This window comes from Peromyscus eremicus, chromosome 2 (genome assembly GCF_949786415.1).
Source record: "Peromyscus eremicus chromosome 2, PerEre_H2_v1, whole genome shotgun sequence".
NCBI classification, from domain to species: Eukaryota; Metazoa; Chordata; class Mammalia; order Rodentia; family Cricetidae; genus Peromyscus; species Peromyscus eremicus.
The window spans coordinates 150484958-150500795 of NC_081417.1; the positions used below are offsets into that span (position 1 = coordinate 150484958).

At 47.7% G+C, this 15838-nt stretch overlaps 1 protein-coding gene across 1 annotated transcript; it reads left to right on the plus strand.

Annotated features, from left to right (window-relative positions):
• Positions 1–7844: 7844 nt before the first annotated feature.
• Positions 7845–15718, plus strand: LOC131905260 (aflatoxin B1 aldehyde reductase member 3). The gene is made up of 7 exons (XM_059256228.1): positions 7845–8126; positions 10717–10904; positions 11093–11197; positions 11412–11508; positions 11743–11842; positions 14240–14369; positions 15280–15718. The coding sequence occupies exons 1-7, from the start codon at positions 7925–7927 to the stop codon at positions 15439–15441; spliced, it is 984 nt and encodes a 327-aa protein (XP_059112211.1). The 5' UTR covers positions 7845–7924; the 3' UTR covers positions 15442–15718.
• The last annotated feature ends 120 nt before the right edge of the window (positions 15719–15838 follow it).

The following is a 15838-nucleotide window of genomic DNA, read 5'->3' on the forward strand; positions in this document are numbered from 1 at the left end:
CACTCACCCTCTCTCCTTCTTCATAGTGCCTCTTTTTTTTTTTTTTTTTTTAAGATTTATTTATTTATTATGTATAGTGTTCTGTCTGCACGAATCCCTGCAGGCCAGAAGAGGGCACCAGATCTCATTACAGATGGTTGTAAGCCACCATGCGGTTGGTGGGAATTGAACTCAGGACCTTTGGAAAAGCAAGCAGTGTTCTTAATCTCTGAGCCACCTCTCCAGCCCTCATAGTGCCTCTTCACTCCTTCCTGTAACTGCTGCACCTCTGCCTTCTCCGATTCCCACTTGACCTTGAAGCCACCAACATATTGTAAACTGTTAAAAGGATAGTTTAAAAATATAAATTATGGTTAGTCACCTTGTAAATGATCAAATATTCATTTTTTATTTTACGTGCATTGGTGTTTTGCCTGCATGTGTGTGTGTCCGATCTTGGAATTACAGACAGACAGACAGTTGTGAGCTGCCATGCAGTTGCTAGGAATTAAACCCTGGTCTTCTGGAAGAGCAGTCAGTGCTCTTAACTGCTGAGCCATCTCTCCAGCCCCTCAAATACTTTAATATGTTCAGAACTGTACTTGTAGTCATGCTATGTGGTAATGTAATTAATTTCTTTCTTTTTTTTTTTTTTAAAAGATTTATTATGTATACAGTGTTCTGCCTACATGCATGATTGCAGGCCAGAAGAGGGCACCAGATCTCATTACAGATGGTTGTGAGCCACCATGTGGTTGCTGGGAATTGAACTCAGGACCTCTGGAAGAACAACCAGTGCTCTTAACCGCTGAGCCACCTCTCCAGCCCCCAATTAATTTCTTACTTAACTCACCGGCATTTAAAATGTTTAAGCTTCCCATAATGGAAAGAACGGCCCCCAAATTTCTCATCTTTTTTTTTTTTTTGTTTTTTTTGTTTTTTTGTTTTTCGAGACAGGGTTTCTCTGTGTAGCTTTGCGCCTTTCCTGGAACTCACTTGGTAGCCCAGGCTGGCCTCGAACTCACAGAGATCCGCCTGGCTCTGCCTCCCGAGTGCTGGGATTAAAGGCGTTTGCCACCACCGCCCGGCTCATCTTTCTTTCTTTGTAAAAATCAGGCCACAGACCTTGCTTTCTTAAGACTATTACCCACTCTAAAAACAATTTCTCTTGCTACCAGATTCCAAATAAGAAATTAACTCACCAAACAGGTTTCAAAGTAACTTTTTAACTATTCCTTTATTTAAAAGAACCTGCTTTACAATGATCGCTTCAGCAGTCAACCGCCTTTGTCTCCTGATGAATGACTGGATAAAAAAGGGTTCTTACAGGCTTCAGGAAATCGACTCAGATCCATCTCTCAGGTCAAAATGGACTCCAGATAAGTACTGCCAATCAACAGTCTGTTTCCCCACCTGCCTATTCCTGAGAGGGTAAGATCTCTTCCCTTTTCCCCTGCTTTTGGGACACCCCTATCCCAGCTGCCAGGACCATGAACCTGAAAGCCTCAGATGTAGATCTAAGAAAAAACTTTCTCTAAAATTTCTTAACTTCGGGCTGGAGAGATGGCTCAGAGGTTAAGAGCACTGACTGCTCTTCCAGAGGTCCTGAGTTCAATTCCCAGCAACCACATGGTGGCTCACAACCATCTGTGATAGGATCTGGTGCCGTCTTCTGGCCTGCAGTCATACATGCTGTATACATAATAAATAAATAAATCTTAAAAAAAAAATTTCTTAATTTCATTTTTTGCACCTTCTTTGTGAGTCACATTTATGTGCATTCCCAACTTCCTGGTCCCGTCCATGAGGGCAATGCCCAGGCCAATTGGCTTACACACTTGACTCTCTGTTCCATACAGGAAGCCACAAAGGATCACGTATTACATCATCAAAATGCCATAGCTCTCCGTTTACAATTTCATATTCCCTATGAAACGGCACACTCAACTGAGATTCCCTATAATCCTCAGGGACAGACCATTGTGCAATGCTTTCATAGAGTATTAAAATTTCAATTTCACAAGCTTCAACAGGGAGGGTATAAATATTCCCCCCTTTCACATTTTAAATCATGCTGTCTTAATTATCTTAATTTAGACTCAGAGGGCATTTCTGCTCCCCAGAGACATTCTGACTACCAAATACAGAAGAAACCTATGGTTAGATGGAAAGATCTGTTAACAAAAAAAAAAAAAAAAAATAGAAGGGACAAGATGTCCCTTTGACTTCCGGAAGAGGGTATGCTTGTATCTTTCCACAGGATGCTGATATCCCACTCTGGGTTCCAGACCGTTTGATTTGGCCATATGTCAGGCTTTCCAATTCCACCTCTGCCCCTGTTGAACTGAAGGCGTCACAGAACTCTGCTGCAGCCCCAACTAAGCCCTTCTCTTCAGCTACTGCCACTGCTCATGGGGGAGGGCACGGATGATCGTGATTCACCTGAAGCTGCCCATCCACTTCTCTCTCTGCATTCACAACTTAGTTTACAGTCAGTGCGACGTGCCAAGGCAACCCGGAAGGTTTCTTTGCCAACTTGGAAGGTGCTAATATCGCATGCTGAAGATACAGTCAGGGGTCGAGGAGTAGATATAATCCCTTCCTCGCTTTTTCTGGCTACGATGCCCTGCTCACTGTCTAGGTATTGTTTTCTATTGGACTGTCATGCAAAGCTCAGGAGCAGTGTTGGACCTATGTCCCTGAGTCGCCACCTTGTTCCATCCTGCAACTTGGGACTACGAGGAAGTTAAGGTTGTGGTGAGTGACTCAAAGTTAATGGGGGGTGACCAAGATGCCTTTGCACATCATATGGTTTCTGATATTTTAAACTGTATGGGTTATGCAAACAGACTGCCTATTTGTTTCTCCTCTATGGGAATTTCTCCTCCCTCGGGATGCATTCATCTTTCTTTTAGGATTTTGTTAGCCTATTCTCCTGGGCGGGGCAGATCTAGGGACAGTCATCATTTTTGGACATTGGGCTTTGTATCTGTAGCAGATAGGCTTCCTCTAACAGCTTTGGCTACCTATCACAGGGATCCACAGTGTGATCCCTGGGTGTTCCCTGATAAAGGAGTCATTTACACTGTTAAGGGCACAAATGATAAGACTTATGATTGGTCAGTTTCCAGTCCAGGCATTGATTATAGAATCTATTTTATTTTGCATCCCTCTTTTTCTTGGTCTGATGGCTTTATTTTATTTTTATTTTTTTTTAAAGATTTATTTATTTATTATGTATACAGTGTTCTGATGCACATATCCCTGCAGGCCAGAAGAGGGCGCCAGATCTCATTACAGATGGTTGTGAGCCACCATGTGGTTGCTGGGAATTGAACTCAGGACCTTTGGAAGAGCAAGCAGTGCTCTTAACCTCTGAGCCATCTCTCCAGCCCTGATGGCTTTATTTTAAAACCAGCTCCTGTGGATATCGGTTTTCCCCAGGATGGGTCATGCCCATGTTTTTAGCTAAACTCTCCCACCGCTTCAAAGACATTTATATAAACTCTTTGCAGCTACTAATTATACTGTTATTAAAAGACCTTTACAAACGTCCCCTGTTTATTCTGGCTTACAAGTCTGTGTTACTGCATCTTTTGCAATACTTGTTAAAAGTTTTCTTGGTTCACTTTCAATTTTTTTTGCCTGCTTCTTTACTAATTATCTCAATCTAACCATGTCTCCAGGTTCTTTTCTGGTTGTCCGTCAACCTCCCTATATTCTTCTCCCTGTTAACCTTTCTCGACCTTGGTATGATGATCTGGACATTTATGCTATGGAAACTATTGCTTTCTTGTCCTAAATGCTTCAGCCCTAAATTGCAGCCCTGATTTGGGGGTATCACTGCTTTAATTTCTATCACTGGAACTATGACTGCCTCTACTATGGCCCTTGTACAAGTACATACAGCTGATCATACGAATACATTGTCTAAAAATGTTTCTGTTGCTTTTTTACTCAAGAATCTGTTGATAAGGGCCTTGCTGATAGGGTCAATGCATTGGAGGAGGCTGTTTTATACACAGGCATACAGATTCAGAATGTTAAGGTTGGTGTCATTGCAGTTTGTCAAATTATAAATGGATCTGTGTTACACCATTGTCTTACAATGGTTCTGATTATCCATGGGGACAAATTCAGGCTCATATTAGGGGTATATGGAATAGTTCTAATGTAGATATGAATATTCATTCTCTCCATGAACAAATTGCAACTATTTCTTGTGCACACCTTCAGATGTCCTCCGATGAAAAGGTTACATTTCATTTTTATAATTCAGTTTTACCTCTTTTGTGACCACAAAAAAACTTTTGGACATTTATCTTTATTTTGGCTATTGCTGTTGTCTTATTTTTAAATTTAATTATCCTCTTTCCACTCCTCTACAAACAATTAAGACTTGCCCTTCACATGGTTCTCCATGATGCTTGCAAGCTCCAATTAAAAAACAAAAAAAGAGGAGATGTCGGTAGCCATGTCCCAGGTCATTGGACCCATTTGGAGCAAGGCTCCCTGTAGAAACCCTGTGTTGGAAAACCAAATCTAAAAAAAGGAAAGAAAGAAAGAAAAGAGAGTACCAATAGTCAACCAAGATTTCATTCTTTATGTAAAAATTAACAAGCACCTCTATCTCATTAGCATAGTCTTTAATGAATGATAAAATTGCTTGTTACCAAAGAATTATTTTCTAAGTGTTTTTTTACATGTATTATTATTATTGGTGTGTGTGTGTATGTGTGTGTGTGTGTGTGTGTGTGTGTGTGTGTGTGAACAGAGGTCAGAGAACAACTTTAGGAATCAATTGTCTCCTTCCACTTCATGGATCCCCAGGAGCAAACTCAGGTTGTCAGGCTTAGCAGCAGGGCGAGTGCTTAACCCCTTCAATGGAGAGCAGTGTCTCTGGCCACCTCAACTTTGTTTTAAAGGAAGAAACTTTTTTTTCGAGGCGGAGTCTGGTGGACCCCAGAATGACCTGCCACTGACTGTGTAGCTGAAGATGACCTTGAGCTTCCAGTCCTCCTGACTGTCCCAAGTGCTGGGATGACAGGTGTGACGCAGCATACCCAGCTACAGCAAACTTCTTCAGGACTTAGCAACAAGTGTTTGAATTGTATGCCTATCTCTATATACCAATGTGAGTGGAGCCTCAGAAAAACTTATCAAATCAAAAGCGGTGGCCAATGGGAAAAGCTGGGAAGCCTGTGCTCGCCAAGACAGCCCTTGAGGAGCTATAGTTGCTGAACCTCAATTTTTTACTTACTTGGGCATTTTTGTTGTTGACTTGAGACGGGGTCTCATGTAGCCCTTGAGTCTCCTGCTTCTCATCCGGAATGCTGGGTTACAGGTGTGCCCCACCACACTCGGCTTATGTGAGGTGGAGAAACCCAGATCTTCGTGTATTAGGCAAGTGCTCTAACAACTTAGCTACACTCCCTAGCCCTCTTTTGACATTTGGAACAGAGTCTTGCTGTATAAGCCTGGTTGGCCAGGGGAAGGGTGCCAGGCTCCAGCCTTCAGGCGTGCCCGCACCTTATCTCATGGGGACCTACCACCTACTTCCAGGGGGCGAGGGTAGGTGCAAAATTATCAGCACGGGTACAGAGGGCCCCCAACTCTGAAGAAGCCTCTTGCACCAGCCTGCACAATCCCGCTCCACCTCTGCTCACTCTGCCCCATGGCTGTGGCCACCACCAGCTGTTAAAGCTGTGGGCGCCTCTGCACAGGCTAGAGCTGCAGACTGCTGGGCCCACCATCCTCTCTTTTCCTTGACCTTCTGCCACCTCTACCAAATTGTGACAACTGAATCCTGCCTTAGCCTATGGGGTGTGCAGGGTCACCTTGCCGTGGCTACCTTCTAATTATTATTTTCTTCTTTTGGAAGTATGATCTCATACTGTAGCCCAGACTGGGCTGGAACTCACTATGTAGTCCAGGCTAGGCTCCAGCATGAACCAATCTTCTCAGACATGAGCCAATGACACTCAGCAAGGTCACCTATTTTAGTGTACAGCTCTGAAGGCTTTGACAGTGGCGTACAGTCTCGAGTCACCCTCACAATCAAGATACAGTCCCATCATCCAACACAGCTCCTCATGACCTTCTCTCCCAGAGGATCTTGGTAACCAATGATACATCTTCTGGTGCTGGAGTGTTGTGGGGTACCCACCAGAGAAGACTGCTCAGACATGAGTTTAAGCCAAAAGAATCTCTATTTCAGCCAATAGGTTTCTATTAGCTGGCCAGTGACTACACTGGGTATTTGAGATCCCAGTGTAGCACTGAGCCTTTCTCATGGTGAGCTTTTAAGCACAAAAACCATATTCTGGGTTGACATACTTCTGTTAACAAGAAACATTATCCAGAAACAAGTTATCCAGAAACGGGATTAGAAAAGACAAAAAGGAAGGTGAGTACAGTTAGAAACGTCCCCAGAACTACGGACCTTGGTGGATTAGGTCTTTGTTTTCATTTTGGAAGGTGGTACCGTCTCCATGCTGAGTTTAGTCGCCCGAATGGTATTTCCATCATGGAGTCAGTTGTGCTAAGGTCTGAGGGCCTCCCTTACAGGAGGCATCCAGAGAGGCCACTGGACCCTCTGGAACTGTAGTTACAGAGGGTTGTGAGTTGCCATGTGTGTGCTGGAAATCACACCAGGGTCCTCTGGAAGAGCAGCCAGTGCTTTTAACTGCTGAGCCATCTTTCTAGCCCTTGGTGTTTCTGTCCATCTAGAGTTCTCTTTGCAGCAGGGTCATGGGTGCAGAATCATAGCGTGGGGCCCCAAGGCTGGCTTCTTTTACCCACTGAGATTAATCTGTTCCTGTGAGTTCAGAGCTTAGTGCTCTACCCACTCTACCCTGAGGGACATTTGGGTTCTTTCTGTATTCTGCCATTTCTAAATGGACAATCCTGAAGTCTCCTTTAGGGCTGGAGATGTGGCTCAGTTGGTAGAGTGCTCCAAGACCACACAATCCTGGTGAGATTGCTCACACCTGTCATTACAGCACTTAGTAGGAGTAGGCAAAAGAGTCAGAAGTTCAAGGACATCCTCAGCTAAATAAAGAGTTGAAGCCAACTAGAGATACAGGAGATTCTTTCAAATATATGTATTTGTGTCTGTGTATGTAAAAAACATATAGGCTTTTGTGTGAATATAGCATTGCATATCATTGACTTAAAAAAAAGAAAACCAGAAGAATAAATTGCTGAATCACTGTGACTAACCTTTGGTAAACACTTAGGTGAAAGATTGGTAGGAGGTACCAGTTCCGACCTTTGCAGGACCTATCACGTGACAGACGAGTTTACAACTGACCTATGCCCTCAATTCATTTATAAAGCTATTTGTTTTAGTTTCTAAGAGAAAGTCTTTGGTGGCCAAGGTGGACTTTGAGTTCTTAATCTTTCTGTCTCCACCCATCTTTCCAGTTACAGGGGTTACAAGCCCCATACCACACATCTGGTTTTATTTTTTACTCAATTCATTAAAAAAAAAAAAGAAAAAGAAAAGAAAACAAAAACTTGTGGTAATCTTCCTGTCTCAGCCTGCAGAGCGCTGGGATTAAGGACATGAGGTCACCCACCCCCAAACTCCTAGGAGGGAACAGAGACACAGAGTGGCTCAGGAGTGAGGCATAGAGAACAGGGACATGCCAGCCATCAGCCTTCGGGTTCGCCTGCACCTTAGCTCATGGGGACCTACCACCTACTTCAAGGGGGCGAGAGTAGGTGCAAGATTCTCAGAGCAGGTACAGAGGGGCCCAACTCTGAAGAAGTAGCATGCCCAAGCCTGCACGATACCGCCCCGCCTCTGCTCGCTCCGCCCCATGGGCGTGGTAACCACCAGCTTTTAAAGCGGTCAGCACCTCTGCGCAGGCTACAGCTGCAGACTGCTGGATCTACCTTCCTCTCTTATCCTTCGCCTTCCGCCACCTCTGCCAAAGCCATCATGTCTCAGGCTCGGCCCGCCACTGTGCTGGGTGCCATGGAGATGGGGCGCCGCATGGACCCGACCTCCAGCGCCGCTTCGGTGCGCGCCTTCCTGCAGCGCGGCCACACTGAGATAGACACCGCCTTCGTGTATGCAGAAGGCCAGTCCGAGACCATCCTGGGCGGCCTGGGGCTCGGGCTGGGCCGCAGCGGCTGCAAAGGTAACCTTCACACCTGCCATCCCCCTGGCCCAGCTCAGCTTCGTCGGGCTCCTGGAGCTCTGGTCTCGCCTTGTCCAGCCAAGAGCTCTGAGAACTGCAACTCTTTAGGCGTGCAACCCTTCAGGCATGTCTAGCTTTCAACTTGACAGTCTCCTTTCACACATTCTTCTGAAAAATTAGCCTAGGCTCCTCCTCACATGATGTGCCTAGCTCTGGTCCAGTGTGGACCCATGTGGCTAGCTGGTTTCTGGGCTCCAGGCTCCTGCCAGCTGGTGCCCCAGAAGCACTTGATCTAAGGACTCCTGTCTTTGTGGCACTGCTCAGCACCATCCCAGACAGAAACCTCCTTCCTTCTTCCTTTGCTAATGGCCCTGGATCCTGTAGATCATGAGCCTGTTAGTTAACAGGTCTCCTGCTCCATCAGGGTGGCAGCCATAGGAACCAGCGTGGCCACACAAAGGGAACAGGGGCCTGGAGCCATGCAGCTGACTTGATCCCCTGCCTCAGCCTCTCAAGTGGTGGAACTGCACTCTCTGGGCTGCTGCTATGCTATACAGAACTTGTCCTCTTCCACTGGGCTCTCACAGCTCCCCTAAGTGATTTGGCTCCTGGATGCAGAGCACGGTGGGATCCAGAACAGAAGCAGACCTGTTCACTCAGTGCCTTGCTGCTTCCAGATCTCCTGCCTACCTCCTAGTGAAAGTGATGAGTTGTTGTTTTTGTGTTTTGTGATAGGATCTCTCTATGCAGCCCAGGTGAGCCTAGGATCTTCATGTAGTCCAGGCTAGGGTACTCCTGCCGCAGCGTCTAGAGTCCTGGCATTACACACATTACACATTATCACACAGGAGTCTGGATCTGACTTCTGATTGATGTTTCTTTTTTTTTTTTTTAAAGACTTTATTTATTTATTATGTACACAGAAAAGGGTGCCAGATCTCATTACAGATGGTTGTGAGCCACCATGTAGGTGCTGGGAATTGAACTCAGGACCTCTGGAAGAGCAGTCGGTGCTCTTAACCTCTGAGCCATCTCTCCAGCCCTGATGTTTCTTTTTTGAGCCCTCCCTTCTTCCCCTGCGTAAGTTCAGGGCACAGCTCAGATCTGAAGCTGATGTCCCATCAGCAAGGTCAAGTAATGTGGTAGAATGGAAAAGTCCCAGGTATGTGATTCCTCAGTGTCAAGGGCTCCACTGATTGCCTTTGGGCTGCTGAAGTGACTTTTCAGGTGTGGAAAGTTCCTTTTGCCTGTCCATCCATCCATCCATCCATCCATTCATCCATCCATCCATCCATCCACACATCATCCCATCCATCCATCCTTCCACACATCTATCCATCTGTCTGTCTGTCTGTCCGTTCACCCACCCATCCATTCACCCACTCATCCATCCATCATCATATGCATCCATCCATCCATCCATCCATCCATCCTCCACCCATCAATCCATCCACTCATAATCCCATCCATCCATCCTTCCATCATCTAACCAGTCAACTGGGCACTCAGTGGAGGAAGGGAGAAAAGCAGGGACTCTCTCAGATGGTCCAGCACTGGCCTGTTTTCCTGAGAGGTGTCTGTAGCTAGCCCTGACTTTCCTTCTCACAGGCCCTCAGCAAAGCCTCTCTTGTCTCTGTCCCCAGTTCCATCTGCACCCTCCTCACCCTGTGATCAGACCTGCCCATCACCCATGCTGCACTCAGGACCACCTTTCAAAACATCTTAAGATGACCACAGAGATCTAGACTTGAAAGCATTCAGAGACCCCCCCCCCCACAACCCCAGGTCTAAACTCAAGACTCTAAATGGGGTGCTATCAGGGCCAATTTGCTTGCAGTCTGTGGTCTTTTCTCTTTTCCTGTGCCTCTCACCCCAGACCTGGTGCTCTGGAACCTGGGCTGACAGGTACAGCTCCCACTCAGGGCCTTCCTGCTTTGTCCTCCCTGTGAACAAGTACCTCATGGTTCCTCGTCTGCTAGCTTATCTCTTGCCCTAGACACTCAGAGGAGATCCTCAGGGTCCTTCATGATCCCCAGGCTAACCCCTGCCTCCCTGCTCTGCCCCACTGTGGAACCACAAGCTCTTCCCTGCCTCACTACTCAACATTGGCTCTACCCTGCAAAAGCCACAAAGGCAGGAGCCTCTGCCTCTACCAGCCCCGATGCCAGGCTTGGCTCATCCAGGAGCCCAATAAGTAAAGTCACGGTGAAGTAATGGTCTTGGTGAGGACACCAAGGACTCTTAATGTCTGCTGGGTCAAGGCCACAGCTACCAATGGCAGAGCTGCAATTGAACCCAATTGTATCTCTGCCTTGGTCTTCTGTACTTTTCTTATTTCTCTCTCTCTCCCTCCCCCTCATTCTCTTGCTCCTTTCCCTTCTCTTGGTTTCTGATATAGGGTTTCATACAGGCCTAGATTTGTACTTTGTCGGCAAGGATGACCTTGACCTCCTGAATCCTTCCTCTATCTCTCTAGGCTTAGGATCAGGGGCATACAGCATCCTGTCCTGCCCAGCTCTGTTCCTTAACTGTTACAATAGATACTCGGTTTGGTAAAGTGGCTTGAAATTGCATTTTTCTCCCTTGACAGTGAAAATTGCCACCAAGGCTTGTCCAATGTTTGGGAGGACATTGAAGCCTGATGATGTCCGGTTCCAGCTGGAGACTTCACTGAAGAGGCTTCAGTGTCCCCGGGTGGACCTCTTCTATTTACACGTGCCAGACCACAACACCCCTATAGAGGAGACGCTGGAGACCTGCCACCAGCTGCATCAGGAGGTGAGGGTGGTCCCTGAGCTTGGGGAGATGCTCTCTGACCTTTTCAACTTGACTCTGCCAGGAGAGTGAGTGCTGGGAACACACAGCAGAGCCGGACACAAACCTCCCTCCAGGCTCCCCACCCAGTCAGTCTCCCCTTCTTTGTCTCCTGGCCTGAGCTGGGTTGTGATGGAGTCTCTCCCCTACAGGGCAAATTTGTGGAGCTTGGCCTGTCCAACTATGCCTCCTGGGAAGTGGCTGAGATCTGTACCCTTTGCAAGAAAAATGGCTGGATCATGCCAACTGTGTACCAGGTGAGGGGAATGTGGTAGCCAGGACCATCCAGATCTTGGGAGTCTAAGACTCCACTGATCCTTTATCTTGGAGCATAAGTATGACACTAGTCACCAGCACTACATGAATGCCCTAGTTGTCAAGGTCTAGGATGGTTAAGGACTAAACTGAGGGACTTAGAAGATATCTTTGGGGTCCCTTGACATGTTCCCCTCTCTGACTATCTCCTTTCAGGGCATGTACAACGCTACCACCAGGCAGGTGGAGAAGGAGCTCCTCCCCTGCCTCAGACACTTTGGATTGAGGTTCTATGCCTTCAACCCTTTGGCTGGTATGAGCTGCCATGGGGACGGGCCTGTGGATGGGTGGGTGGGCATGCCTGTTCTGTGTTTGCCTATTGGTGCTCTGATGGATGATCAGTCAGGCACAAGGAAGCTGGGAGCTTAGAGAAGGGGTGTCTGGGTCCCCTCTTCCAGTTTCCCTCCTGTTCTCCAGTTCCTCTTGGGACTGACCTGGCTATCTGTGGGAGGAGTCTGGGCCAGGTTCTGACTGCTTCTTCCTGCAGGGGGCCTGCTGACTGGCAGATACAAGTACGAGGACAAGGAAGGACAGCAGCCTGAGAGCCGCTTCTTTGGGAATCAGTTTTCTCAGATGTACATGAACCGGTGAGCTGTGCTTGGGGCTGGGTCTCGTGAAGAAGTGCCATAGGTTTCCTTAATTGAGGGAGCATCCTTGAGGTTGCTTTCTTGGGGACCAACCCTTCTGTGATATTCAGACCCAAGACTGGATGTTAGCTGTCCTGGGCATTTGAGGGATGTTCCTGGACCCTAGTATGGATCCCTTGCTGTCTGTAGTTTTGTTACCCTGTGTGCCACTCTTGGGAAAAGCTCTTCCTCTGCCAACAGTGAGAGGACAACCCCAGATGGACTTGGGGGAGCCTGGAGCTTGGTGCTGACCCAGTGAGTCTAAGTCCTGTGACATCTTGGGAGTGAAATTGTCATCATTGTCTCAGTGGTCATAGGTGGACAGTGTTGGGACCAACCTCCTTCTCTCTCTCTCTTTCTTTTTTGTTTTCTGTTCGTTTGATTTTAGTTTGAGTAAGCATCTTGTGTACCTTGGTCTGGCCCCAGACTTTCTGTGTAGCTCAGGATGATCCTCTTGCTTCCACACCCAAAGAGCTAGGCATTTTGTTTTTGATTTGTTTTTTCCCCAAGACAGGTTTTCTTTGTGTAGCACTGGCTGTCTGGAAATCGCCATTTAGACCAGGCTGGCCTTGGTCTCATAGACTGCCTGCCTCTACCTCCTGAGTGCTGGGATTATAGGTGTATGCCACCACCAGCTGGCCAAAGAGCTAGGATTACTAGTGTCTGTCACTGAACTCTGCTCCAAATGTTAATTCTCTAGATATTTGGTGTGACTGGGAAAGCTGTGGCAGGATTTCAAGTGCAAGGCTTGCCTCTAGCTTGGGGATGGAATGCTCAAAGCCCTAGCTTTAATTCCCAGCACTAGGAAAAGAGAATCAAATTGAAAAATTATCAACTATTCAGTCTTTTTTGTCTAGTGACAATTTTTTCCTATTTATTTATTTATTATTACTAAGAGACTTTCTATTCATTTTACATACCAACCACAGATTCCCCTCTCCTCCCTCCTCCTGCTCCCCAGCCTCCACCCCAACTCACCATCCATTCCCACCTCCTCCAAGGCAAGGTGTTCCATAGGGAGTCAGAAGCGCCTGGTACATTCAGTTGAGGCAGGTCCAAGCCCCTTTTCCCTGTACCAAGGCTGCCAAAGTGTCCCTCCATAGGCACTAGGCTCCAAAAAGCCATCTCATGCACCTGGGAGGGGTCCTGATCCCACTGCCTGGGGGCCCAATTTGCAGTTCAAGCTAAACAACTGTCTCATCCATCCAGAGGGCCAGGTCTACACCTGTCAGAATGGCTAAGATCAAAACACTGATGACAGCTTATGCTGGAGAGGATGTGGAGCAAGGGGACCACTCTTCCACTGTTGGTGGGAGTGTAAACTTGTACAGCCACCTAGTGCCTTTTTTATTTTTTGGAGGTATGGTTTGACCCAGGCTTGGAAACAATTGTGATGTTCCTGCCTCAGTCTCCTGAGATGTGGGATTAGATGTGTGTGTCACCATAGCCAGCCACTGTGTGAAACTCTTACACTCCCTCCCCCTCTGGCATCTTAGGTGTCATGTCTCCAAGGTTCATTGCAGACCATAGACTGATACATTTGCTGTTTGAATTCTCTGCCTGGAAAGGAAAGGCCCAGCAAGCAACTTTCTGCAGGAGGCTCTGATACTGGTTTTGTTGAAAAGTCTGGAGGCAGAGGTGAAAGCAGTGAACAGTCTGTGTTGGCCTTCCTGTGTACCCTGCTTGATTCAAGCCTTGTGTAGTGGGAGCATGCTGCCCACTGGTAGAGAGTACTTGCTGAGTGTGCAGGATGCCTTGCATTGGATGCTCAGCACCTCAGAACAAAATAACCAAAAAGAACCTGTACCTGCAGCCTTCCTTGCTAACAGACTGTGATCCTCCTGCCCATAGTAGGACCATTGCCTCCAACCGTGAGTGGTTCTGAAGTCATTTTCACACACTGTCAGGGCCCAGGGCTCTCCTCTGAAGAATCATGTCCTGGTGGCCTTCACCATGGTCAATGCAGCCCAATCGGCTCTTCCCCTGAAGAAGTCACTGTGACAGGCTGCAGGGAGAGTGTTCCCTCCCTCTGTAAGCAGGCCAGTGAGTTCAGGGAAGGGAGGTGCCTCAGCCAAGACCACAGAGGCCAGCCTGGTGCCCAGGACTTTACCCAGGCTTTTCTGTGACTCAGCGCTCACGAGTGGGGTACTGGCAACAGCTGAGAGTCCTCATTGAGGGAGCTGTATTGTAATGTTTGGTGAGCATGTAAAATACCAGATTCTTGTCCTCTGTGTCCATCCCTGACCTGGCAAGAGGCCTGGAGACTTGTGTGTTCTGATGCTGAAGGAGCAGGGCTCTGCCTGAGGATCCTGACTGCCCCAAGACACTGACTGCCATGTCTCTCCCCGACCCATTCAGCTACTGGAAGGAGGAACACTTCAAGGGCATCGCCCTGGTGGAGAAGGCTCTGAAGTCCACCTATGGCACCAGCACTCCTAGCATGACCTCGGCCACCTTTCGATGGATATACCATCACTCACAGCTCAAGGTAGCCCAGCAGGTCCTGTCTCTGCAGTGAAGTGGGATGGGGGCAAGGGGAGGCATGGAAGTGGTAGTGGGCTCCTGCTGAGGCTACATCTTCTCTGGCCCAGCTTCTCCCAGGGTGGTGACCCATGTTGGTGCTAGCTTACCTCACTGTTACAATGGCTGTGTGAAGTCTAGTCATCTTGATTTTTTTCTTTAATATCTAGTTATTTTTTTCTTTAAGATCTAGTTATTTTTATTTTGTCTATATGAGTGTTTTGCCTGATGGGCACCATGTTCACATAGTACCCACAGAAGCCAGAAGAGGGTGGCACATCCCCTGGAACTGTAGTTACAGGTGGTTGTGACCTAGCACCATCAGGGTGCTGGAAACTGAATCAAGGTCCTTTTCAAGAGCAGAAACTGCATCTAACAGCTTTAATGATCTTAATTTTCATATGGAGAAATTGGTTCAGAGAGGTTGATTTACTTGCTAAAGTCCCACAGCTCCATGTTGTAGGACGTAAGCATAGATTTGACTCTGAAAAATACATTAAAAAAAAAGTATTTATTTCGCTTCCTCACTCCCTGGAGAGAGAAATCATTTCTGTTTCCCTGCGAGTGTGTTCCTCTCTGCCTGCTGTCCCCACTTGCTCTCCCTAACCCCTTTCTCCAGTGTGGGTATACTGGGGTAATGTGCCCCTTTAGTACCTGGTAAACCTCAGGCCTGAAGCTTAGTGTTTCCCAACCTGTCCTGCGAAGTAGAGGAACCTGGAGGACGTTGGTTGTTTGATGGCAGTGGTTATTTCTCCCAGAAGCAATACTTAAGTGAAATCTTAGCAATCCTCCATTTTAGCAAGCCATAGGCTGGAAGAGGTATGTGATGGGAGCCATGGGATGGCAGATGTGTGCTGGAATCTGTATCTCCCTTGCAGGGCGCCCATGGGGATGCAGTCATTCTGGGCATGTCCAGTCTACAGCAGCTGGAGCAGAACTTGGCCTTGGTTGAGGAAGGGCCCCTGGAGCCGGCTGTTGTGGAGGCCTTTGACCAAGCCTGGAACCTGGTTGCACATGACTGCCCCAACTACTTCCGCTAAGCTGGGTCTGACCTGGGGAGGCGTCGAGGGTACTGCCTGTCACTCTGGGCTCTACCCTGGCCAGTCTGGGCCTGGAGCTGATTCAGCTGGTCATTCCCTCGTCATCCAGATCACTGCTGACTTTGTTTTGTTTCTGTCTACTGCCTTCCTGTACACCCAGTTGCCTTCAGTGTGAGAGCTGGCTGAGCTCCGCCCCAGGACCTCCTGTGGAATAAAACTTTCACCTGTCACGGCTGTAGCCCAGGCTGCAGCAGACTGGTGGCCGTCTTCTCTTGAATGCCTGTGGCTTACTTCTTGCACTGAGGGCCCAGCAGAAGTGGGCAGGAGTGTGCCTGATCTTCAGAGGTTAGCGGCCCTGGGTGGCCTGCTCTCCCGCAGTGGGGCTTGGTGGGGGCCC